At 45.6% G+C, this 27,315-nt stretch overlaps 1 protein-coding gene across 1 annotated transcript in view; it reads right to left on the bottom strand.

Moving 5' to 3' along the window:
* The window catches only part of LAMC1 (laminin subunit gamma 1), a 115,848-nt gene that overhangs the window by 40,331 nt on the left and 48,202 nt on the right, over positions 1-27,315 (bottom strand). The window contains exons 2-5 of the mRNA XM_081915013.1: positions 12,471-12,775; positions 7,475-7,605; positions 5,187-5,353; positions 510-698 (exon numbers count right to left, since the gene is read on the bottom strand). Of these exons, the coding sequence (XP_081771139.1) occupies positions 510-698; positions 5,187-5,353; positions 7,475-7,605; positions 12,471-12,775 (792 nt within the window). The remainder of the gene's footprint in view (positions 1-509; positions 699-5,186; positions 5,354-7,474; positions 7,606-12,470; positions 12,776-27,315) is intronic.

Below are 27,315 nucleotides of genomic sequence, written 5' to 3'. Positions count from 1 at the left end.
CCAACACAGGGCTCAAACTTGTGACCCTGAGATTAAGAGTCTCATGCTCTACCAGCTGAGCTGTGACCAAGAACAAGAATACTAGGCACACCAGAAGAGGGTTAACCTCATCAGTCACGCTAGATAACTTGAATCACTAGGTGCAGCAAGGAGGCTTAACTCTCCACTCCTGTTGGAGGAAGCACTCGGGGACATCACTGCCTCCTCCATCGCTGATATTGTGTAGCCGTGCCCCATTGGCCCCTTCCACGTGATCCTTGCAAGAGACAGTCTCTTCTCCATCTCACATACATCCCACCCATTAGGACTACAACCATTTTGGTAGGCCCCCTCCCCTTTAAAGAATAAAGCTGATTTAAGAACTGACTTCACACAAATGTTATTCTAGTTGTTACAATTTAAACCCACAAAGGGTAACCTTTTAAAATTGTCAGCATGCCTAGAACTCTCTCCCTTTGGAAGTTTAACAACTGAAAAACCCAAAGAGATTCACCATCTCTGCCACTCACCAACAGGGTTGCAGTTACACGGCAGGCACGCTTCCTCACTCCCAAGGCGGTAGAAATTCTCCCGACATCTCTCGCAGTTTGGTCCGTCAGTATTACCAAAGCAGCTTGTGCAGTGGCCACCGTGGCCCGTGGAACGGTAGAGTTCAGGATCAAAGTAGCACTCCTGTGACCGGCCATTGCAGTTGCAAGCTGGAGGTAAGGAACAAATATGGGCTTGTTTAGTAGCCACTAAGCGCATCTCCCTGCTAAACCCTTTTCCATCTGCCCAACCCTCCAGGCAACAAATCCAGAAGTAAACGCTTCCAAGTCTATAAAGTTGTAAAAGAAGATGCTCCGTCCAAAAGAAAAATGCAGATTAATAGAAACACCAAATGGCTCAGAATGAAAAGAGGTTGGGGAGAAGTAAAGAGATGAGAAAATTAAGCAATTGTTTCTACCTGTTCGGAGATGATGGAGGAGGAGTTTGGGACCTCAGGTAACATTCCAGGTTTACCATACAGTATATAAAAGCTCAACAAGTTCAGTGATTTTCAGAAAGCTAGTTCACTGTGGGTTCCTTCATATTAATTTAGGGGGACACCAAAGGTAGCAGAGGCTGAGATGGTTGGTGAAGCTTCTGAACTGGAGCCAAAAATCCCATAGGTTGGAATGTAGTAGAGCTTAGTTTCCTGCTGTTCTGGTTTTTTTAAAAAAAAGAACACCAAGCCATACAGTGGTACCTCAGGTTACATACACCTCAGGTTACAGACTCCGCTAATCCAGAGATAGTACCTCAGGTTAAGAACTTTGCTTCAGGATGAGAACAGAAATTGCACGGCAGCAGCAGGAGGCCCCATTAGCTAAAGTGGTGCTTCAGGTTAAGAACGGACCTCCGGAATGAATTAAGTACTTAACCCGAGGTACCACTGTATTTTGAACTAAGAAAGAAATAACGGCCAGCAACATCGGCTCCATCCTTCAATTCCCATGTAAGCTAGAACACAGGCAACATGCTCTTTCCACACACACACTGAGTGCTCTGCTTATGAACTTTGTGCTACGCAGACCCATTTCTGGTGCACAAGTCAAGGCAGGTGGGAACGTCAGGAGAGAAATCTGCTAAGGTTCGTGCACTGTGTTACAGACCCCCTTTTGCCTGGGCCTTGGCTTACATGAGGGAAATAGCTAGAGTGACTAAGGGTGCGGGTGCAATTCCTTAGACTTGGGGGCGGGGGGGAGGGGGCCCAAATGGAAAGCCTGGGTTGAGCTCCCAATCCAGAGCAGAGTCAAGCTGACCCACCCTTCCTGCATCTGCAGTGTTGAGCTGCTGCCTGATCCTCAGTCCAGCAGCTTTAGGGTAAAACCACCCCAAGGCAGGGGAACCGCAGGGAGCTGCATAGGTACCTTGGTGCAAACCAGAATAGCACTATCCTTATGGTTCCCCTGCTCTTGCCCGAGGCTCCAGGAGGTGGAGGCAATTAGCCTTTGTCCATGAGCATGCCTTCCCCACCCCTCACCCCGAAGGGCTGGAGTCGCGATATGTTGCTGAGTGTACTAGATTTTCCACCCGGCTGTCTCTCCAGCTGTGCTACAGTTTCTAGCCTTCCCACAGCCCTCCCACACAGTTTACACTGCTCTCTGGCATGCAAACTGCAGGGAAAGATAGCAGAGAGACCAGCCTGCCCCAGCTGCATCCTGTGTGTCTGTGCATGTGAATGAGAGAGAACAAACTTTCTGCTTTCCTTAGCACAGACAGGCCTAATTGCTCATGTCTAGGACATGGAGCAGAACAAGAGCCCATCAGACACCAGTTTCGTCAGGCTTTCAACTCAAGTCACAGACTCACATATACAGCTGGGAACTTTCAGCAAACATATGAAGCAAGTTAGGAAGAAATGTTGTCTTCCCTCTCCATGCAGGAAGCTAGCAATTCTAATGCTGGAGGCCAGAGCACACTAGCGTGCAATGAAGCAGGCGAAACTGTGCCTTCAAAAATTAAGCCATTGTGTTGGGTGCTCACCAGAGTGCAGAGTCCCCATGCAGCACGGATGCTATACCCCACCCATCAAGTGTATGGGAAGGAACAAAGAAGCACCATACAGCCTGTGCTACAGCTAACAAGTGGGGGGGGGGGGGAATTCCAGAAGCATCACCGTAACTCAAAAACATTCTTTCTTTCTCTTTTCTTTTCTTTGCATTCAATGATATAAAATATTTTGCATGACCTGCAGGTGATGGTCTGTTTGAAGTGATACGTTCTACCTGTCCTGGTGCTTTGAAGGCAGCTATATCTATGGAATACATACAGGTGATACAGCACTTAAAATTACAAGGATAAGACCCAGGATTGCTTACGCAAAGCCCTCACTAACAGTTTGTGTGGAATGGAAGGCTGGCAAACTGCAGTAACAGGAGGCTTGCTGATAGCAAACTCTGAAAGTAGCTTTCTCTGATTGCCAAGTGATAGCTGGGAGATGGTGGGTGGAGGTCTCCCACACGGGGGATATGTTGCTCTTTGCCAGGTGGCCCCTCACTCTGATGGAGGTGCTTTTCTCTAGGCAGGATGGGAGCCCAATGGATGTTGAAATCAATTACATGTGGAGGATATTCTTTTTTGCAGGAGACATTGTTTATTTTCAGTGATCCTTTGGTGTTTTATCTTTGTTGCAAATGCATTTGATTCTAAGAGCCGGTCTGTAAACAATTCTTTATATGTTTTAGATGTCAGGATTTCCAGCACAGATGCGTGTGAGCATCACTGGCTTATGTTGTAAAGACTGGTGACTATTTTGTTATTTCAACAGTGAGGAGAACATTCCATCCAATGACACAGTGAGAAACGCACAGCTCAGTGATGTGCTGCCCATTATGGAAGGGGATGGGGAACTTGATATGAGGCTGCTCTTCTTATAACATGCACTTATATCCAAAGATAGGACTCAGGGGGTCATTTGAGAGTCTTCCCTTGAGTTTCAGCTAAATTCATGGTGCTGGATCATACTTTGAAGGAATGAGGGTTCCAGGGAAATAATTTTCACAAAAACAAACATTTCTCAGTTTCTTCAGGAGAGATCATTTGCATCTATAATCAGAACTCTATTGTATTGCAAACCTGTGTCCATTGAAAAATCTCTGAAGGCCAGAAATACTTTGCAACTCCAGAAGCAAGAAGATATAGTAGGTATCAGATCAAGCAATTAAAAGAAACTGCTTTTATCAATACTTTTCTCCTCTTTTTTTAAAAAAATACCTCTTTCTATGATCATTTAAATTGATTCCCAAGGATGTCACAGAACAACTAACAATTGCACACAGAAGTTTTCAGACAGTTGCCTTACAATAGTTTCCCCCTGCTTCACTGTCATCCTAGTCTACTGTACATTCCAGACAGAAGATGAATCTGCCTGCCACACACTGCCGTCCTCCCAACACCACCCGGGTACCATATGTAAGCACTTTTCCCACAAGAAAAGCAGTCACTATGCAAACAACTGTAAGGTGCTTTGCCCAGAATAAAGCTCACACAGACGGTTTCTTGATGCACCTAACCCACCACACGACTAGGGTATTTTTTAAGCCTGAGGGTTACAGCAGTTTCTAGGAAAGCAGCAGTCCCTTGTACTGGTTTAAGCTCAAGTCCCATGACCTTTCTCCCCATCAGAACTTTGCACCCAGAATGAAAGACAAGAAATCCAATTTTTCTCCCTTTTCTCCCCCCTAAGGTTTGGGGTTTTTCCCTTTCAAAAAAGAAAGGACTGCCTGCATACCACAAACTCCACAGTAAGTCAGAAAAACACTAGGTCTTGGGTAGCATCCAGAATAGAGTTCCCAGATTATTATTATTATTATTATTTGTTTAAACAACCCAACCACCAAACACTTTCTAGTACTAATGGCTACAATGATGTGCTTTAAAGTATGTGGGCAACACCTGGGGGAAGTCTCAAAAGCCAAAGGGATTGCTGAACAGGATTTCTACTAGTTAGAGGGCAAGGCTTCTGTGGGGCTGGACTGGGTGACCCTTGGGGTTTGCTTCCACCTCTACAATTCTATGATCCTTGGCCTCTTCCCAGGACTAGGAGAAGCGGAGAAATGTATGCAAAGGGAGAGTCCTGCATATCATCTTGTATATTTCATGCATATTATAGAATTCCTTTCTTGTGACTGCGGAATCTGGGTCATCCTGGCACAGATTATCTATTTATTTTCATCCATAGAACACAATTCCTGGTGATAATTAGTTAACTCCAGAGGACTATGCTGAATCAACAATGCATAAATGAGAAATACATTTTTTATCTTGCAGTTGGGTAAATAGATTGGTGTGCCAACAATAACCACAGATAACAAGCTGTACAGCACCTAGTGTGGTCTGAATCTTGAGATACAAGACAAAGAATTACCCAACACTCTGCAGGTTCCAAGGGATTTCTACCACACAACACACGCCAACTGATAAGAGGAAACAAAGACGTTTGAGGTAGGGTTTAAAATAAGCCAAGCTCCTGAATTAATACAGGATGACAAGAGACAGGAAGGGACTGGATCTTGCCAGGAGGAAAAAGGAAGAGAACACTCCAAAGAGCTTTAAAATTGGCTACCTCCCACATGACAGTAGGAGGTGATGAAATAATTGGCAGGAAGATTTTGCTTCTTAGACAAAGCCAGATTATTTAAGAACAACCCCAGCACACTTACGCAAACATTCGTTGGCACTCTCTGCCGTTGCTCTTCTCCAAGGCCGGTCGTTGTAAAAAGGGAGGCACTTTTCACAGTCCACCCCAAAGGTATTGTGCTTGCAATTGCAGGACAGCTTTCCATATTCATTCTTCACACACTCGCTTGCGTGGCCGTTGCATTTACACCTGCACGGTAGGAGCAAGACTTCAGGAAGAAATGTACATCTTGTGCCCCACAAGAGTCCAAACCTCCTACACAACCAGACTGACTCACAACAAAGGAACTCCTGGGGTCTGTCTGTTCCTTCCCGCCTCCACCCCAAGGAAAGTGATTCTCAGGGCAGTGGAAATTTCTTAACATACAATGAACCAATACAGTCACCCGACCTCTCTCAAGTGACGGCTAAAGCAAAGTAGTAGGTGAGAAAGCAATTTCTAAACTATTTTTTTCTTTAAAAGAAAGAAACCGAGCCCAATGTGCTTCCATATTCCTTGAGGAATCACCTTTTATATTGCCAATGAAAAGTGTGCAGTATAGACAGGCAAACAGGGACCTGTTGTAACATTTCTACCTTTACTGCCCTGGGCTTCTTTGGGAGAAAGAGCAGGATAGAAGTAGCAACAATTATTCCAATATAGCTTTCAGGTGCCCCTCTCACATCCGCTCCACTATGCTATTATGCAGTTGATTTCTCCAAAGTAAGCCCAAACCAGTGGCTCTCAAATGGTGTGACACACCACACTAGTGTGGCAGGAGAGAATGGCAAGTGTGGCAGGAAAATTCAGGGACAACCAGTATTATATTTTAGGAATGATTCATGCTCTTACGTAGTTGCATTGTTTTATACCTTCTAGGTGTCCCACGATCATATGATAAAGTAGTTGTGTTCTATGTTATAAATCAAGCACTGTTAGGAGTTGTGTCTTTTTGTTTTCCAACACATTTCTCATCAATAAAAACATTTGGTGTGGTGCAAGCAAATTTTAATTCTGACAGTGTGGCCCAGAGAAATTTTTTTGAGAAGCACTGATTTAGACACAACCCAAGTGTTATCAAACCTCAACTGGGTTTGCCCTCATGACTCTGACAGAAGTGTTATTGTTTTACAGACTGAAGAATACTGACACATCTAAGTCAATCAAAGGCAGATAAGGGATGCTGCTATTATTGAAAAATGAAACAAAAATGCTACTAGCTCCCACTGTGCCAGAGCACATAACTTACTGGGAGAGCAGACATGATGAAGTTGTGCAAAGCAATTTCAAAGTTTACAAATGATACGTACTCTGCGTACCTACTCTAGCAGCCAGAGTTTAGTGGCTAGAAGTTCAAAGAGTGCATTGTGAGCCAAGAAGCCCAACTTCTACCTTATTTGCCTTATGCAAAGCAGCTCTTCAGCATCAGTTGTCTCCTTCTTCCACATCTTTGCATGCGGATAAATATACTGGCCTAACTGAGAAGGCTGTTGTGAAAGTTACTGGTGTAATATATACAAAGTGCTCTGAGCAAGTTGGAAAAGTTAAGTATTTGTATGGAAAGCTTTTATAGACAACTGTTAGCTTAAACAAAGTCAGGGATAAGGCAGAGCTGCAATTAACACACAACCGTTAGCAATACTTTCCCCTGCTTCTCATCTGAACTATCGAACAATTATTAACCAGTGAAAAGGGTTTTCAGCAGGGGGCTGGTCCACTGTCCCTCAGACCTTGTGTGGGGTTGGACTGTATTTTGGGGGGGAAATAAAAATGAACAAATTCCTATGCCCCACAAATAACCCAGAGGTGCATTTTAAATAAAAGCACACATTCTACTCATGTAAAAACACGCTGATGTAAAAACACGCTGATGTAAAAACACACCATCCGCAAGCCAGATTGAGAGGGCTATTGGGCTGGATCCAGCCCCCGGGCCTTAGGTTGCCTGCCCATGGGTTACATTCTCATGTCTGGGTTTTACTTTATGACAACCTCTTTTATCATGGACAGAGACTTTTCATAAAATGTAAACAACGCCAAGTAACTATGAAAAGTACTACTGAACTTTATAAGCTTGACCTGGTTACATGAATCTAGTGCAAATGAACTTGAAGAATGCACCATGGATATTGGAATAGTCCTTGAGCCTGTTAAATACCAGTACACAAGTTCAGTAACAGATGTTTTATTAAGTCATCATTTTTAAATGAAAAATCACTTTAACTGTGTGTACATACAAATAAAAATGGGGGGGGGGGATGCAGTCAGAAGCTCCAAGCAAACACTTGTTTAAGATATTAAATATATAATCGGATGTGGTTTACTACTTACCTGCCACCCACAGCAAAGTCAGAAATGGCATAGTAGTAAGACTTGAGAACTTTGGGATCATTAAAAACTTCATCTCCAAAGGTGTTCAGGCGATTAAGGCTGACTCTGATATCGGTAGCAGTTACCCATTCCTAAAAGGGGAAATTGAAATGAAGCCACAATACACGTATGAACAAGCCACAGAATCACTCAATGTATAGCATACATTCTATGTGACTCTACCCAAGGTTTGTTTTGGGCTTATTGCTTGTGGTTTGCTTGGGGAAAACAAACCCAGAGGCAAGGTTCAGGTGTAATGCTAAGCCACACACAGCAGCAGGAGGCGGACGGGGAGCAGAGCACCCAACACTTCATCCTGCTGCACGTTCTGCTTTGAACCATAGTCACGTTTAACTATAGTTTAAAGTGACATGCAAATGAGGCCATTGCCAGAAGGCCTGTTGGGCCTTGTAATTCCACATTATTCATTATTTCCTTGAGAACCCAACTCATCCAGTAACAAAACTCATTATATTTTTTTTAAAAAATCCCTTTATAACCTCACATGAGAGCTTAAGAAGCCTCTATGAACAGCATTTTAAAAATTCTGTACCAACTGTGCATTCATTCTCCAATCACCCATCTGATTACTGCTCTGTGCTGTGACAACCATAAAGTCACAAACAGAGCATTTGGATTTCCAGGTTGTGCAAAACCTGCAGCCTCTGGACACATTAATTATTATTAATTATTATTATTATTATTATTATTATTATTTATATACCGCCCTATACCTAGGGGTCTCAGGGCACTTCACAGAATAAAATCAAGATGTAAAACCACAAAATATATAATAAAAAGAAAAAGAACAACCAAATACCCCCACACACAAAAAAGCACATTTTAAAAGGGCATAGGATGTAAATCAGATCAACCAAAGGCCTGGTCAAAAAGGAACGTTTTTGCCTGGTGCCTAAAGGTGTATAATTTAGGCGTCAGGCGAACTTCCCTGGGGAGAGCATTCCACAGATGGGGAGCCGCTACAGAGAAGGCCCTGCTCTCGTGTTGCCACCCTCAGAAGGGCCTCAGAAGATGATCTCAGGGTCCGGGTAGGTTCATGTGGAAAGAAGCAGTCCTTGAGGTATTGTGGTCCTGAGCTGTTTAAGGCTTTATAGGTCAAAGCCAGCACTTTGAATTGGGCCTGGAAACTAATTGGTAATCAGTGCAGTCTGACCAGGAACAATGAAATATGCTCAAACCATCTTGCTTCAATGAGCAACCTGGCCTCTGAATTCTGCACTAGCAGAAGTTTTTGAACAATATTCAGAGGCAGCCCTACGTAGAACACATTGCAGTAATCTAACCTTGAGGTTACCAGAGCATAGAGAACAGTAGTTAGGCTATCCCTGTCCAGATAAGGATGTAGCTGGGCCACTAGCCCAAGCTGGTGGAAGGCACTCTGGGCCACTGAGGCCACCTGAGCCTCGAGCGACAGAAAAGGATCTAAGCTATGAGTACCCCCAAGCTACGAACCTGCTCCTTCAGAGGAAGTGTACAGTGGTGCCCCGCAAGACGAACGCCTCGCAAGACGGAAAACCAGCTAGACAAAAGGGTTTTCCGTTTTGGAGGCGCTTCGCAAAGCGAATTTCCCTATGGGCTTGCTTCGCAAGACGAAAATGTCTTGCGAGTTCCTGCGGGTTCCCCCCCCCTTTTCCTAAGCCGCTTATCAGCTGATCCGCTGATAAGCCGCTTAACAGCTGATCGCTAAAAGCCGCTAAACCGCTAATAGCGCTAATCCGCTAAGCTGTCAATGGGCTTGCTTTGCAAGACGAAAAAACCGCTATATGAAGAGCCTCACGGAACGGATTAATTTCGTCTTGTGAGGCACCACTGTAACCCCGTCAAGAGCAGGCAGCCTTCCAGCCCATCCAGTCTAGGGAACCCCCACTAACAGTGACTCAGTCTGGATTGAGTTTAAGTTTGTTGGCTCTCATCCAGTCCATTATCAAGTCCAGCATTTCCACTACCTCACCTGCAGATGTAAAGGAGAAGTAGAGCTGAGTGTCATCAGCATTCTGCTGACAACGCACTCCAAATCTCCGAATAACCCCACCCAGTGGTTTCCTGTAGATGTTGAACAGCATAGGGGATAGGATTGAGCCCTGAGGAACTCCACGTTGAAGGTTCCACAGGACTGACCCTCAGGGATCGACTACCCAAGTAGACCCAGAACCACTGCAAAGCGGTCCCACCCGTCTCTAACTCAGACAGCTGCTCCAGAAGGATACCATGGTCAGTGATATCGAAAGCCACTGAGAGGTTGAGGAGAATTAACAGGGACACAATTCCCCTGTCTCTGTTTCAACAGAGGTCATCATACAAGGTTACCAAAGCAGTTTCTGTGCCAAAACCGGGCCTAAACCCCAATTGGAATAGATCTAGAAAATCAGTTTCTTCCAAAAGTGCCTGGATCTGGTCTGTGACTACTCACTCCAGAACCTTGCCCAGGAAAGGGAGATTAGCAACTGGCCAGTAGTTAGTTGGATTTTCTGAGTCCAGGGAAGGTTTCTTACGGAGTGGTTTTACCACTGCCTCCTTCAAACAGGCAGGGACCACCCCTCTCGTCAAGAGGCATTGATCACCTCCCTGGCCCAGCCAGCTGTTCCTTCCCTGCTGGCATTTATCAGCCAAGAGGGGCAAGGGTCTAGAGCGCAAGTGTTCACTCTGACTGATCCCAGCGCCTTGTCCACATCCTCAAGCCTTACCAGCTGAAACTCATCCAGCACAACAGGACTAGACTGCTCTGGACACCCCATGGGATTCATCTCCTATAACAGCAGAGTCAAGGTCTTGGTGGATGCAAGCAATTTTATCCTCAAAATGCTTTGCAGACAAGTCACAGAGACCTACCGTTGGTTCTACCATCTCCTTTGGGCCAGCCTGGAAAAGGCCCCATACAATCTGGAAAGGCTCTGCCAAAAGACATAATGAGGATGCCATGGAGGCAGCAAAGTAGGCCTTCTTTGCTGTCTTCACTGCCACTAGGGAGGCTCAATAATGAGCCCTTACCATGTTTGGTTGCATCCATTTGAATCTTTCCTCCCCTGTTCTCCCAGCTTGTTTCCTTGCCTTTATCTCTAGAGTATACCAGGGGGCCAATCGGGCTCCACGAAGTGGGAGAGGGCACTCAGTGGCAATCGCCCGAGCCATTCGGGTGTTCCAGAGGTCAACCAGGGGTTCAACAGGTGCACCAGTCATAACAGCCAGAAAACCCCCCAGAGCCATTTGGAATACCACTGGATCCATCAGCCTCCAAGGGTGGACCTTCCTAATAGGTCCCCCACCTCTGCAGAGGGGGGAAAGGTGCTGAAATTCTAAATCTAAACAGGAAGTGACCACAACCAGGGACTGATGTCAATGTTCCACACATTCAAATCACCGTCTTCCTGCCTAGTTGAAAAGACAAGGTCCAGAGTGTGGCCTTCCATGTACGTTGGGCCGGTGACATGTTGGGACAGCCTCATGGTTGTCATGGCAGCCATGAAGCCCACAGCCGCCCCAGAGCCAGCTGCCTTGGCATGGATGTTGAAGTCTCCCAGAAGCAGCAGTCTGGGAGTCCTCAACACCACTTCCAAGACCAGCTCTGTCAGCTCAGGAAGGGAGACTGCTGGGCAGCGAGGCGGGTGGTAAACCAGCAGAATCCCTAATCTGACCCGATTGGCTAATGCCAGGAACACACACTCTAGACCCCCCCCCCCAACTGGACAGATGCTCTAGGGATAGAGTCGACCCTCAAGCTCAACTCAGCTAAGCAGTTGAGTCCTCAGGGATGCTAGCGTATCTTGGGATTTATTTCTATCCCATATCCTTCTTTCTAAATGGTTTGGAATGCTTAGCTTGGTCCAGGAAGTAGAGGAGAAATTTAAAAAATTAACCAAAGATATGTACATGTATTTGGTTTGCTAGACGTTTTCCAGTCTCAGAACCAAGTACACATGTATACTACACACAATGAATCATACTTACACAAATGCTTTGTTTTAAATTCTCAGCTTCCGCTTTCCCATCGACTCCCCACAACCCAAGGGAAACCAGCATAATTGCTGCAGAAGAGATACCTGCCCCGAGGCTCTTGGGCTCAAGTCTGTCTTTTCTTAGGAGCCTGCATTCCAGCACATACTGAATAATCATCAGAGAGGCTTTCATGTTCACAGCAACCACTATTTTTCCTGTTCATTTCATAGCTTTAAGATGTGCTGATGCCAATTTGAAAAGGAAGCAGGCGGATCCCACGGAAAAACAAATACAACAGCGATGCAACACAACAGTTCTGTTTCCCTTAAAAGGAAGATGCCTGGTTTCCTTGTTAGGAGGTGTGACAGGATGTAAATTTAAATGGATCAGTTAAACAAGAGGCAGTGATGGCCCCCAACTTAGATCACTTTTGAAGAAGATTAGACAAATTCATAGATATTAAGGCTATCCAATGGCACTGTACTTCTGAATAATGCTGCTGGAAACTGCAGGAGAGGAGAGTGCTGTTGCTCTCAGGTCCTGCTTATGTTCTTATAAAAATCTGCACCAGTTTTCCCCTGCAACGAACCACTGGACCTACATGGTGGACCCCAAAAACAGCCAAATTCCCAAGCTCTCCCATTACCGTTTTACTAATTATTCTTCATCACACATGTATATCGGTCTCCTTCAAAGGAGCAGACAGGTTGTTCTGTGGTTCCCATTCATTTCAATAGAGATTGTGCTGCTTCACGTCTCATGCCAGGGTCTCCCTGACCAGCTGCTAAACAGCAAGATACAGAACACACCTGAAGAAGCAGGACCATAGATAACTTCGCTAACTGGAAGATGCTGTGGGCCTACATTGGGGTTATCCATAAAAAGTAGAGAGGAGCTGCCCAGTGTCTTCTTCTGGTTGTACCCAGGAGAGACTTAGATATGAAGAACTGAGATGTGCCTCAATCACAGCCTCTGATCCAGATCCAATCCCCATTCTCCTTACCTGTAAGACAGGGCTGTTGTCAAAGTTGTAAGCGCTGGGCCTGCCCTCCAGTGTTGAAAAGGCTACGTTGCCCCCCGTGAGTGGAGAAATGTCACTGAACTCGTCTGTGCAAAGGGCCTGCTGTTCATCCTCCCCGGTCCTGATGAAGGCACGGCTGGATTTGCGGTAGGTGTTCTCGCATGAGCCACTGTAGTACTGGTAAGGCACCCAAGGACCATCTTCCCGAGTGCGTTTGTAGATGGCAAAGCTCTCCGGCCGGCTGGTGTGAAATTTCAGGCGTACGTATGTAATATCAAAGGCCTTTCCTGTAAGAGAAGAAAAAGTGTTGAGAGTTTTGAGACTAAAACACAAGAGCAGGAAGAGAGAGAAATGTCTCTTCGTTCTTTTCAAAGTCTGCAGGGTCAACTTGCTATAAAGGTTTGTGTGAAAAATCAGAATGAGAAGCTATGTTTATAATATCAAAACAAAACGAAAAGGCTATGTTTGTCATACTGTAAACTTGTAAATGGTCACTCTCCTGGTTACTTGTGGCAAGAAAAGACATTAGGCAATAGGTTAGAGGGAGTTTTAGCACACTAGATGAGAATGGACACTTCTGTCTAATCCCCTTTTAAAGCCATCCATGCTGGTGGCCATCACTACATATTATGGGGACAAAGTCCAGTTTAATTTTGTGCTGTGTGAAGAGGTTCACTGGATGACCCTGAGCATCTACATTTTCCACACCATGCACAATTTTGTACATGTTCCCCCTCTTACTCACCCTTTTTTCCCTAAAAAGTCCCAAACGTCCCAACTTTTCTCCTAGAGCAATTGTGGCCTATAAGCTCAGGGTTACTGGAAGCTTCTCTCTCTGTTTCAGACCAAACCCCAACCTGCTATAAGGAGCTGATACATCTGGACAACACAGCAACACAGCTGTGCAAACCACGTAGAAGCGGAACTACAGCGCAGGGTTGTCCCTCTCTGGAGAGCCCTTGCCAGCAAGGCAGCGCTAGAAAGACCGTAAGGCAGCTTCCTAAGCAAAATATCTGGAACACTTGAAAGTCTATATAAGCGCTAAATAAATAAATGCTAGAAACAACAACACCCCATTGCTTTGTTTTAAAAAGGTACTCGCATAAACTTGAGCCTCACATAATCTTAAGAACTCCAAGACAGGAGACATGTTTCTGTGTAGGACACTGAATGAAACCACAGCAACTGGTTCAGAAGTGCAATATACGTTTCCCACAAAGATGATGGGCTCATACTTTCACTTTCCCTGCAGTTGACACAGCAAAGAGGAAATGCTGGAGCCAAGCCAGAGAACTGGGATAGTCGGGCCTCTTGTTGTGACAATCAGAGCCTTTGTTAGCTCCTCATTTCGTGCCATTATGGTTAGGATCAAGGAACTGTTTTCGACTCAACTTAACCATCCCAGGAAGGAAGAAAAGGGGAATCCCCCTTTGATACTAATTCTTTGTAGGCAATCAAATGAAGAATAGCTTCAGGATTTATCAGCTTTAGCAAAAAGCAAACAAAAACCCCACTCTCTTCCACCCCATCCCCCACCCCCTGCCCACCTACATACATTTCCCACCCAGTTTGTGAAAAGAGGCCTCTCCATTATAGATTCTTTCCATTTGCTGGCATATCCCCAAACAGGCTCAATAAACGTCAAATAAACCAGCCACGGTCATCTTTGCATCCTAGGAACGTGCGGCACTCCAGCATTTCACTCCCTCTAGCTCAGCGGTTTTATGAAGTATCTCCCTACAGGGAACTCTTCCTTCATCAAGTTATCTGGAAAGGAACCCCAACCCACAGCAAGGTGGTTTTGGGGCACACTGGGGGGCAGCCTTGCAAATACAGGTGCAAATGCTGCCACGCCCAGAAACTTTTACCGTTTATACATTGATGGTCTGGAAGCAGAACAGACGTTGGGGCACAGCCCAGGGAAAGTGGAGCACTTTCCCATTGTTTTCAATGGGAAAATCCACTGGCAAGTCAGCTTGAACTTTGCCTCCATTTGTCACCTCTCTTCTAGTTACGAAAGCTTCCCTGTTTGGTCAGCTGGATGCCAAGTCATAGCTTGCCACAGCCAGCCAAATGAACAGCTCTTTTCAACGGCTGGAACACATGCCATTCACACGGGTTTGTGATGGGGCTCCCTATCACCAAGGCCAGGGATAGGAACCTTTGGCTCTCCAGATGTTGCTGAACTACAGCTCCCATCAGCCCCAGAAAGCACGGCTAGTAGCGGGAGGTGATGGGAGTTGTAATTCTGCAACATCTGGAGGGCCAAAGGTTTCCCAAGTGAACTGCAAATGTACTCTGGAGCAACTCTGTACTCTCACATGGTTGTGCATTGCAGGGCCAGTGATAAAGGGTGGAGGGCAAGATGTCTTCAGCATTTTTGGTGTTTATTCCTCAGCAAGACCATCGGTAGGAGAGGACAGTTTGAAAGGAACTGATCTATTACAGCACTGCATCAGCATTATAATAGCCTAACTGTTAGTTGGGGGATTTGTGGTCCAGTGGGAAACATGCTGCTCTTGGCCTAATTTCATGAAAACCTCAGCATCCTCTGGCTCTCTGAAAGCCACATGCCTACAGTCCTTCCTAGAAATCCCTTCTGCTTCGTATTTGTGTGAATGTGCATAGAAATGCATGGGGTGTTAGAGGAGGGGTAGTGCCACTGGTGAGGGACATGCTCCTTCTGGGTAGTCCATCCACCACAGGTCTCCACTCTGCACTCAGCTCTCAACTGTGACTCAATAGCAGCCACATGCCAGGAACGGCTGGGAGTAGGCTAACCAGGTAAGGATAGCAAATCCTTGGTGATTTAGGGACTGCATGTGAAGATAGACTCCAGCCAATTGAGTGGACGAGACCAGTAGTGGGTCTAACGGTCAAGAAGGCGGTTTCTGAACATGCTGTAGAGGGAAGTGAGGGGCAGGTGAGGCCCGTCAACCTAGGAAGGTAGCCCAAAGATGAGAAGGAAAACACTGATCCTAAACCTTTGCTGCCTTGCAGCTACACTCATTTGTGAGAGTGGCTTTGTGAGTAAAACCTGAGGAACAATCTGTACCCACTGACTTGTGGGACATCTTTGGGAGAAGAAAGGGCTCAGGAGTAAACCCTACGCAAATCCGGAGTGGAGTCCCTAAGGCAGTTGGATGGTGTCTTGTAGGTCTCCTTCTGGCAACTCCTGAAAAGAATAGGAGCCGGGGCCATGGGGACCTTGCCCCCCCTAAAATATCTGAGGGGGCTGGAGCCCTCCAAAGTTGATGGGCATTGCCATTCAACTGGTGTGCATGCATCACATCATGTGATCAATTATGTGGGGCAGAGCTCACCTTACTCAAGTTGGCACCCCTGCAACCACACTGGTGCCAAACATCTTGCTCTGCTTTCCTCACATCCGTGAGGCTGAGAGGGGGTCTCCTCATCTAGGCAGCCCAGGACCTCCAAACATTCTGCCCAGGCTTTTCCCCTGGGGGGAGTTCACTTTGGTGCTGCTAATGCAGCATGAATGTGATAAAGAAAGAAATAGGGGGAACACACATGTAATCCTGCAACAACATGCTCTCTACCCTCGCTGGCTGCAGCCTCCCCTCCCAAACTTTTCCTTTGGGGCAAAGTTCCTTAAGTGGGGAAAAGGTTCTCCCCAGCAAAAAGGCAATGGAGCAAAATGCTTAAAATTATGAGGAGGCCGGTTCTCTACCGTATCAGCTGGGCATTGCAGATGGCACATTTTTGAAGGGGTGGTGCTGAGAAAGTGACAGAAGGAAACCAGCTTTCATTTCTGTATTTATAATGGACATGGAGATTATAAGAGCTTCAAGAGTTACATGTGGGGGTGTAAATAAAAACCCACCCTCCTTTTTGAATTGGGAATGAAATGAGCATTCTTAAGCCTCACTGTTCACGAACACTGGCACTTCTGTTAAAGGAATTTTTTTTAGCAAGAGCTTGCTAGACAGCCTTCCACCACAGTTGTAGCAACAGGGGATGCTGCTTATTGTTTTCAGATTTTACAGTGGAGCACACTGGCTGCTATTCCTCAGTCTGGGTGAATAACTAACTAACTTTGTCCACGAGGCAGACAAATGCACTGTGGGCTCCCCTTGCTGTCATGTCCTGGTGGCATCAGAAAGAATAAACCTGCGGAAGAAGAAGAACTAGAGAGCTGCCCCTGGGGTGCCTGAAGCAGTTAACAAGAGTTACAACTGTGGGAAGAGCCTATAAATAAATAAATATAGCTCCCACCCCCACCTTCCTCTCAGGGCTTCTTGGCTGTGAGGAAAGTTCCCAGAGTGAGGTGTACAGCTGCACACCAGCTGTTATTGTTTCACCTCAGTGGGCAGGATTGGAGGCACACACGATCGCACCATAATAAATGCATTCTGCAACCAAGCAACAAAAGCAGATACCACAGAATGCCCTTTGCCCAACACTGCAACAGAGATGAGGATAGCTTGTGAGTGCATGTGTACAAGCGCAAGTGTGTGTGTGTGTGTGTGTGTGTACAAACGCACAAACATGCACTATTCAAGCACAAAAGAACACACAGCCATTTATGACTGGCTAACATCTCAAGGAGAATAGATTTCTTAAACTTTGAACAACTTCAGTTATCCCACTGATCACACCTGTCGCCATAACAAGTCACCAAGATTCTTTTCCCCATGAAAAATTGTCATGTTTGCTGTGGCACCTTAAAGTCTAACAAATTTACTGTGGCACAAGTGCTTTCACATATAAGACCCTATTTCGCATGCTCAAAGTGGTTTGTGAGATGTTGTCAATGTTACACACATGTGGGTCTGCAGGGTGTGTGCAGTCACTTTACCTGTGCACTTCTTAGTCATGCGAGGAGACTGGTGTGTAACAACGCAATACAGTGGTGCCCCGCAAGACGAATGCCTTGCAAGACGGAAAACCCGCAAGACGAAAGGGTTTTCCGTTTGCGAGTTGCTTCGCAAGACGAATTTCCCTATGGGCTTGCTTCGCAAGAAGAAAGCCCATAGGGAAATCTCCGGGGACCTCTTTTAAATGCTGGCGGTGGGGAGCAAAGCCTTTCCCCCCCTCCGGCCTTCAGAAGAGGTCCAGGAAGGCCGGCGGGGGCCGAAAGGCTTTGTTCCCCACCGCCAGCATTTTAAAAGCAGTCCGGGATAGCAGGGAAGCGCTTCCCGCTATCCCGGACGGCTTTTGAAGGCAGACGGGGGGGGGGGAGCAAAAACTTTTGCCCCCTGCCGGCCTTCAGAAGAGGTCCAGGACCTCTTCTGAAGGCCGGCGGGGGGCAAAAGTCTTTGCTCCCCCCGCCTGCCTTCCCGGGGGCTTCAAAATCGCCCCGGGACAGCGGAGAAGTCCTCCTCTGTCCCGGGGTGATTTTAAAATGCTGGCGTACGGCAGCGCTGCCGCCCGCCAGCATTTTAAAAAACCCCGGGACAGCGGAGAAGTCCTCTGCTGTCCCGGGGTTTTTTAAAATGCTGGGGGTGGGAAGAAAAGCCCTTGTCCCCCCCCCCCCAGCCTTCAGAAGAGGTCGGGGGACAGACTGTCCCCGGACCTGGTCTGAAGGCGGTTTCCATAGGAACGCATTGATTGATTTTCAATGCATTCCTATGGGAAACCGTGCTTCGCAAGACGAAAAACTCGCAAGATGAAAAACTTAATTTCGATTTGCGAGGCACCACTGTAACTGCAATAAGATGCACTAGCATATTCACAGTTTCATTGTGTCCCTCAGATTGTCCCTGTTGTTGGCACCTGTCTGTCTTGAGAGACAATGGCATGTGCCTCCAGGGGTGAAGTCAAATCGCTGTGTTAGCAGCACTGAAGTGCCCTCCTCAGGGTGAAGCCTGTATGGAGGTCCTGGGCTGCCCAGATGACAAGACCTCTCTCTCGGTCTCGCTGATGTGGTCCAAAGGAAAGCACAGCAATATATGTGGCTGCAAGCATTCCCAGGAGGAGGCATACAAGGTGCCATCCAACTGTTTTAGGGACTCAACTCTGGATTTTTTTACTCTTTAGTCTTTTCTTCTTCCAAATATATCCTGCAAGGCAGTGCAGGTTCCAGAACAGAGTTTTCCTTCCCAGGTTGAGGAACCCCATTTACTCCCGACTTCCTTCTACAGCACAGGCAGAAACTGCCTTGACAGGTGGACCCATTTAATGGTCTTGCTCCCTCAGTGCTATAATTTATGTGTGTACTCATCAGTACATCTCTGCAGCGGGTGGCGCTGTGGGTTAAACCACAGAGCCTAGGGCTTGCTGATCAGAAGGTTGGTGGTTTGAATCCCTGCGACGGGGTGAGCTCCCGTTGCTCGGTCCCTGCTTCTGCCAACCTAGCAGTTCGAAAGCACAAAGTGCAAGTAGATAAATAGGTACCACTCTGGTGGGAAGGTAAACGGCGTTTCCGTGTGCTGCTCTGGTTTGCCAGAAGCGGCTTAGTCATGCTGGCCACATGACCCGGAAGCTGTACACCAGCTCCCTCGTCCAATAAAGCAAGATGAGCGCCGCAACCCCAGAGTCGGTCACAACAAGACCCAATGGTCAGGGGTACCTTAACCTTTAAGATAGCAGTAGAAGATGCTGTCCCTGCAGTGATAATTACATATAAGCAGGTATGCAAAGAATTTCAGCTCACATGATACTTCTTCTATGCAAATGCATGTAAATATGAGCCCGTATTTGGGAATTTGATAACAATGTATAAATTGACCCACGGTGGAAGAGATAAGCAGTTCCTTTCTCCTCTGGAGTGCTTAAGCTTAGACTGGAAACTGCAGTCTTTGTACTGTCTCACGAAGCAGCAAAGCTTGCACTAAGAACAGCAGGACCACAAGGGGCACAGATTTTAATAGCAAGTGCCAAAGTCAATATATATTTTTAAAAACCTCCTGGCACACAACCTCATATTTCCTAGGCTTTATTTCTTTGTTTCCAAACTAAAACACCAATAATTTGGATTTCTGGAGAGGTCCTAAATGTGGGCTCCTTCCATCAATGCTGTCCATGGGAAAGTCTAGCATGCATGATCTACAGAGGCAACAAGCCTTAAGCAAAGGCAACCAGATGTTTTGCTTGCAGGTGTCATATTATAAAACAGTTCAAAAACAGACCACTGTGCTAATGCAACAGAACAAAACCCACAATGGGCCAATAAAATACTAAAGCTTGGGTTTCAAAAGGCCGGGGTGTGCATGTGGCTTTTCAGTCTCCCTTTTTCAGCAACCACCCTGGCCCCAAATGTTGGGTGGCCTTCCAGAAGAGCCCCTCTGAAGCCATCTCTCTTGCTTCTTTCTCAAAACCCACCTTTTCCATGAAGCGTGTAGAACAGTCAACTAGTCCATAAAACCCGCTGCTGTAACTAAGCTGAAGTATGTGTAACTGAAAATAATAAAATATCATTTCTGGTTTCCTCCTGCTCCCATTTCCCTCTTTTTTCTCTGCTGTCTCAATTTTGATGTTATCAGCCCCTCAAAGCAGGGGCTGCCCTTCCTGAATTTTGTAAGCATCTTGTATAGCATTACAATGCAGGCAATACTTCCCATTTGTGCATGTTTGGCACATGCATGACTGCTGACACGCATGCCTTTTTGGGAGCAGGGGCAGAACGAGCTTACACGCATCCCACTGACGTGCCTTGGAAGACAACCCCTGTGCAAATGGGGAGTTGCCTGTGCATAATTTTAATAGATAACCAAGGCACCCCTCAAAAACGTCACCTTGCGAGATTATTATTCCTAACATGGAATTCAAAACATGGTCCCATTACAGCACAGAGGATTCCAATGAATAACAAGAAAGAACAGAAAAATCTCCAGACTAACATAGAAATCACACTGGGGTATTATTGTTTCACGCTTGAACCACGAAAGTTGGGTAATCCCAAAAGGTCCAGAACTTGCTCTACTGCTTAGAGGCTGCTGAGAAAGTCATTCAAAACAATGGTTTTTCCTCTCCTATATGCACCACAGGACATGGGGGGGAGGGGGGAAAGCATAAGAAATTAAAGTTGCTAGAATGCTTTGTAGTTTGCTGTTCAGCAATTACTGGAAAGAATAAATAAGCAAACTTTTTTCTCCCAAAAATCTGGCTCGGAGGAAAGGCCAGAAAATTGGGAATGTTTGCCTGGTTTAGAAATAACTGTTTCTGAGATGAAAAGGTTTACAACAAAGATTACCACCAAACTTTCTGGTGTTGAGGGATTTTATTTTTTTATCACTTGCTTTTATTTTAGAAGTTAATTCTAAACCATTTTTGGGGGGGAAGACGGATGGAGAAACTAAAGAGTGATGAGATAAGCATGCTTTTGATTTTAATAACGGGGAAAAACCTCAGTACAGTGGTACCTCGGGTTACATATGCTTCAGGTTACAGACTCGGCTAACTCAGAAATGGTGCTTCAGGTTAAGAACTTTGCTTCAGGATGAGAACAGAAATCGTGCTCCGGCGGTGCGGCAGCAGCAGGAGGCCCCATTAGCTAAGGTGGTGCTTATATGTAAGGTGGTGTTTATATGTAACATGTACTTAGGCCCTATGGGTTAAATTGCACATTTACACCAGCAAACAAGTGTCTATTGGTGTGCATGCTTAACTCTCCTGACACTATTTTTCTTTGCAGCCAGGCTTCTAGTTGCCCAGAACCAAACCAGCATATTTTAAATAGAAAAACAAAACCCAAGCCCAGTCATTTCAGCATGCCAGTGTCAGAAAGCCTTTAAAGAAATGGTTTATTTATTCCAAAGAAGAGCAGAAGGTCAATACCTTTTGCCTTTCTTCAGATGCCAAAAATATTAGGGTTGGCTTAAAGGATGGGCTTCATGCTACAAAAATAGCTTCATTATTTTTGCTTTATACTACCAAAAGGGATGGGCTTTGTGCTACAAAAGTGGATTTTAAGTTTTATATTTACCTTGTGCTGAGTTACTCTGCACAAAAGATGCATGCAGGTTTAAACAGAGTGGACAGAAAATGCATTTAAAATGTTTTCTTCAGCAAGGAAGTGTGCTAGAAAGTACAGCAGCAATATATTTTCCTCTTGCAGAAAGGAGAGAGCAACTTCAATGATCTTGATGAAGAAAGAGAACCCTTTCGAAAAGCTCCCATACCTGTTCCAGCTACGTTCTTTGCCACGCCACTGACTCTCTACTGGACTGTCCACACATCATTAGTTGTTCTATTATGCTTCTCCAGTGCTATCACATGTTTGTTGTCTGGAGGAGCACTCTTGCACTATACTGCAAGAGCAGTACAAAAGCAGGACAAAATCCCCAGAACATCTGTGTCAGGAAAAATTATAGGATTTAGCAGGAAACCACAGGGCATGCACCTACTGCAAATGAAAAAGAATGATTTCCCGCAAACCTACTGGACGTACAATGCCACTGAAAGTGTACTGTACAGTACTGCATATAACTGCCCTGATAACAATCATGAGCACAAATAATAAGGAATGCTCAATTAAAAGGGTGTCTGGGAGAGTGAGGGGAGATGTGCAAGTTGCTCATGCTTCACCTTTCACCTGCAGTGCTCCCAAGCTTGCAAGCATCCCTAGGGCCACAGGGAGAGTTCACATGTTCTGTATGTATGGAGCTTCTAGCCTTGCCATTTTAAAAGAAAGACCTTAAGTACCAAGGATGCTAAAGTCACAGCCCAAAATCAAGAGACGAATGGATACTTTGCTAGATTAATGATTGTTTTAACACAGTTCAAGCCATATTACCTGTATACCTTTATAAGCAAAGTTGTGCACAGGGGCACTCCCCTCCCCAGTCACCCCAGCCTCCAGGGCATTGATAAATGGAAGACCAGCCACCAGCAGCCCACTAAGGAGAGGAACCAGGCCATCAAATCTCAAACTAGGAGACCAGGGAAGGTGCTGTGGCTATAATCATTTTGACTTGGGGGCGGGGTGTTTGGGCCTATGCCACCCCCCCCCCAAAAAAAGCGTTCCTCTAGTTAAACTAGGTGTTGGCTGAGGCAATAAATGTTCTGCTGTCACACTGCAGCAAAGGAGTAAGACACAAAAATAGGGCACTGAGGAATGGGTGGTCCGACTCAAAAGCTGCAAACCAGCACTACCTCATGACTCTATCCTGAAGATTTCATCTGCTTTGCTGAGAAGTGGTTTTTTTAAAGTTCCTGTCAGCAGCAGCAGCAAAGGAAGCTGGACTGAAATGACTTTGTGGGGCCGGAGGAGGTTCTCGCCTCCTTGATCTCTTTGCATGAATACCAACAATGCTAAGGAAGTGCTACAGCCTTGACTCTATAAATAGAGAGAGAAGGAAAAGTATGGCCATGTCCATGAAGGCCCCTCTCTTATTCTCAGAGCACAAAAGCCCCATTGTCTTTGTGCTCTTCAGAACGGATGGATAATTTATATCATAAAATATCCCTGCCAGCTGACGCTCCTCATAAAAGTGCCAGATTGTGAGAAGATTGCCTTCATGAGATAAGCATAGGCTGAAATCCTCCCACTCTTGATCCCTGCTCGGGAGCTGGGCCTTTTGAGAGCCCTTCTCAATAGCCAGTACATTTAACTTAAGAAAACAAGCAATTCTTTTGGAGTCAACAATGTTCATCCAGGGACCTATGGGCAAAGGTGGCAGTGGGGACAGAGAACGCTACCTGATCAAGTCAAGAGCCACACAGAAACGTCCTCTTTTCTCGCAGGAGTGTGTTCGCTGCAACCAGAAGCAAGGCAAGAGTCTCCAGCAAAGACAAGACGCTTCTCTCCCTTCCACCACAAAGACTGCTATACAGGTTCCACTCTGGGCAAGATTCCTGCAGCCACTTCCTTCAGGCACAGTATTAGTGGGGGAATGCTGCAAACACATCTGACTCCTAGAACATGCAGTGTCTCCCTGAGGCACAAAAAATAATGCCTCAAAGTAAACACCCTCTGTTAAGTCTAAGACATAAACAGCAAGGAAAATATTCCTTCAAGGGAGTTCCCTCTCACACACCCTCCATGGATATGCACTTTTAACATTTACAGAACACTCTCCCATGCAATGTGCAGAAAACAATGCACCCTTAAAAGGAACAGAAATCAAAAAGTAGAAATTTACAGTAAAACAGTCAGAGAGTTACAAAAAAATAGATGCTAAATCCCCATGGCCAGGTGAAATAAAAATGCCCCAAGGCCCCCAACAAGCCACCTAAGAACTCATTTGCCTTAAATAGTTACCAGCACGTCAAAGTTAGAAGTTGAGTCAAAAAGCAGCTGTATTTAAACATACATGGGACTCTCTCTTTTTCCATTCAGGACTCAAGAGGTCCAGATTGGCCATGATGACAGAAGTTTTAATTTTTTAAAAAGAAAGGTACTTTAGTGGTGCAAACTTCTACTTGCTTGGCATCACATTTATGCTGGGATCTTGGTACCTACTAGTGTAAGGTCAGCACATCTGAGATCAGTATGCTGTGCTGACATGTTAAAGTGCTGCCAATCCAATTAAAACATGAATTAAGCAAGTTTTCTGTATTTTTTCTACACATATTGTTGTTGTTAAAACTAGGCCTCAGGCTAAATGTAAAAGTTCCAAGTAGATGGGATGGTAGCACAACATCTCTCATGTTATAATGCTGGCCATGCCAATTAATGAGAAGAGTCTTAAAGCAGAGAAGCAACAGAAGAAGCTGAACTTCTCCTCCATCCATTACTCCTCTCCTCTGCCCTCGCTTCTTGGTGCAGAACCTGGCTAAGAAGTAAACAGGAGGGAAGGCAGTTCTTCTTCATCCTGGAGAAGAGTGACTAGTGGGGTGCCACAGGGTTCTGTCTTATTCAACATCTTTATCAACGACTTGGATGTTGGACTCAAGGGCATCCTGATCAAATTTGCAGATGACACCAAACTGGGAGGGGTGGCTAACACCCCAGAGGACAGGATCACACTTCAAAACGACCTTGACAGATTAGAGAACTGGGCCAAAACAAGCAAGGTGAATTTTAACAGGGAGAAATGTAAAGTATTGCACTTGGGCAAAAAAAATGAGAGGCACAAATACAAGCTGGGTGACACCTGGCTTGAGAGCAGTACATGTGAAAAGGATCTAGGAGTCTTGGTTGACCACAAACTTGACATGAGCCAACAGTGTGACGCGGCAGCTAAAAAAGCCAATGCAATTCTGGGCTGCATCAATAGGAGTATAGCATCTAGATCAAGGGAAGTAATAGTGCCACTGTATTCTGCTCTGGTCAGACCTCACCTGGAGTACTGTGTCCAGTTCTGGGCACCACAGTTCAAGAAGGACACTGACAAACTGGAACGTGTCCAGAGGGCAACCAAAATGGTCAAATGCCTGGAAACGATGCCTTATGAGGAACGTCTAAGGGAGCTGGGCATGTTTAGCCTGGAGAAGAGGAGGTTAAGGGGTGATATGATAGCCATGTTCAAATATATAAAAGGATGTCACATAGAGGAGGGAGGGAGAAAGGTTGTTTTCTGCTGCTCCAGAGAAGCGGACACGGAGCAATGGATCCAAACTACAAGAAAGAAGATTCCACCTAAACATTAGGAAGAACTTCCTGACAGTAAGAGCTGTTCGACCGTGGAATTTGCTGCCAAGGAGTGTGGTGGAGTCTCCTTCTTTGGAGGTCTTGAAGCAGAGGCTTGACAACCATATGTCAGGAGTGCTCTGATGGTGTTTCCTGCTTGGCAGGGGGTTGGACTCGATGGCCCTTGTGGTTTCTTCCAACTCTATGATTCTGTGATTCTATTCCACTCTTTGAAATTCAGACTGAAAGAAACCTTAAGTAAGGGCTGCTTATTATTAATATATTTTTCTGTCTCCCATAAGTTAATTGTTTAAGAACCCATTCAGATGAAAACTGGGGTATAAAGGGGTATAAATTAATTAATATATTGATTCAATGGTGCCCCTGATGTAGTTTCACCCGTTTTCTGCATGAAGCTGTGTGTGTGACCACCCCATTACAGAACACGGAGGGCAGGGCTAGCGGCTGCACAATGAACAGGCCGAGTTTTATTGGGGGAGTGGAGGGGGTGGGAGAGAGAGGGAGGGAGGAAGCCACATGCATCTAGACAAGGGAGTCTTATCATTCAGAGCAGGATTTGTACTATCTACAAAGCTCGACCCTTCAGCAGGCAAGGCTTCAGGAAATACTAGGTCCCTCTGGGAAATTTAGCAAGGCCTCTGTAACTAAGCTTAAACTCCCACTACCCCCATTAGCTCACACATTCTTCCAGTGCGCCAGGAACAAAGGCCCCATTGACTTGGGCATGTAGGCGGCAGAGACAGTAAAAGGCTGTCTAACACATTATTCCGTGACAATGTGGTGCAGGGCTGAGCTCCTGATTCAAGCCACTTTTTCTTACAAGAGCCTCTCGCTGCAATACAGCGGCCTTCTGCCTCACTCCATTCACAAAAAAACTGGTGTCATTTTCCCTTCTTTTTCCACCAGCCTCCTCCTGCACAGCCAAACACACACACACACTTAAATACAGAGAGTGAAGCAACAGCAATGCTTAAAAGCCAGAAAGTTGCCACCAACTCTGTGAACTGCCCAGAGACCTCTGGGTATAGGGCAGGATATAAATTCAATAAATAAAATAATAAATAGTAAAAAATTAATTTCACATTACATACAGATTTCCTAGATCTTGCAAGGCAGAGTGTAGGTAGCATGGGTATTCTGCCATATACAGTGGTACCTCGGGTTACATACGCTTCAGTTTACAGACTCCACTAACCCAGAAATAGTACCTCGGGTTAAGAACGTTGCTTCAGGATGAGAACAGAAATCGTGCTCCGGTGGTGTGGCAACAGCGGGAGGACCATTAGCTAAAGTGGTGCTTCAGGTTAAGAACAGTTTCAGGTTAAGATCGGACCTCCAGAACGAATTAAGTACTTAACCCCAGATACCACTGTATACAGCTTGAACAGCAGAATGTGCTCAGAAATAAATCCCACTGGCTGCCTAGAAACAAAATGTTGCAATTCTCTTCCTTTGGCAGGCTTTCCCATTTTGATGGCATTTGTAGTATTCAAGGATACGAGGTCCCATTTTACTGCAACCATACTGCTGATATTTTTAAATACATTAACCTTTTCCCAGAAAGATGAAGCAAGTGATTGTGCAAGTTCACTGTGCATGCAGAGAGATTCCGTTGCAAGAGGCACTCTGGTGTTTGAGGCTAGCAGCCACATATGTAGCATGACTGCTCACACCCAAAGTTAAACAGCGTGTGGTTGCAAAGGATGAGGTCACCAATGCCAGAGGCTAAAACACACCCCAGGGCCCAAAAACTGAATGTGAGCTGGAGAGATAGGTAGCCTTCCCACAGTCGCCTTCACTCTCAGGCTGCAAACAAACACTCCCTCACCTGGGATTCAATGCAGTTTCTTAGTACAGTAGATATGCATGAGGTTGCACCGTCAGAGAGAAACCTTCAGCCTGGTCTTCCAGAAGGCCTGCCTGCCTGAAAACAGCATCTCCACCCTGCATTTTACACACCCCAGGAGCTGACACGATAGTTGGGATGGCAGCCAAGAAGCAGTGCACTGAAATAACCCTGTTCTGATACCTGGGGAAAGTCCATAGGCATTGCAGAGTATATTTCTGTCTTTGACGAGGAAACCAACTAAACCGGTTTGGGTGGCTCCCTAGAAAACCTATGGGCTACACTATGGGCTACTCACTAACAATTAGTTTCACAATCATCTTGCAAACCCCAATAGTTTGGTAAAAATAAAACACTTTTCCTTTAAAATAAAATATCCGTTTCCAGGGTTTTGTAAAATTCAAAATACATGAAAGACTTCTCTTGGGTCGCTGATCTCACCACAAAGTATCTAAAGCAAACAAGCTGCTATCACTAAACAGGAT

The sequence above is a fragment of the Podarcis melisellensis genome (assembly GCF_964234715.1).
Source record: "Podarcis melisellensis genome assembly, chromosome: 6".
In the NCBI taxonomy this organism is placed as follows: domain Eukaryota; kingdom Metazoa; phylum Chordata; class Lepidosauria; order Squamata; family Lacertidae; genus Podarcis; species Podarcis melisellensis.
This window is presented reverse-complemented; position numbering and strand designations above follow the sequence as displayed.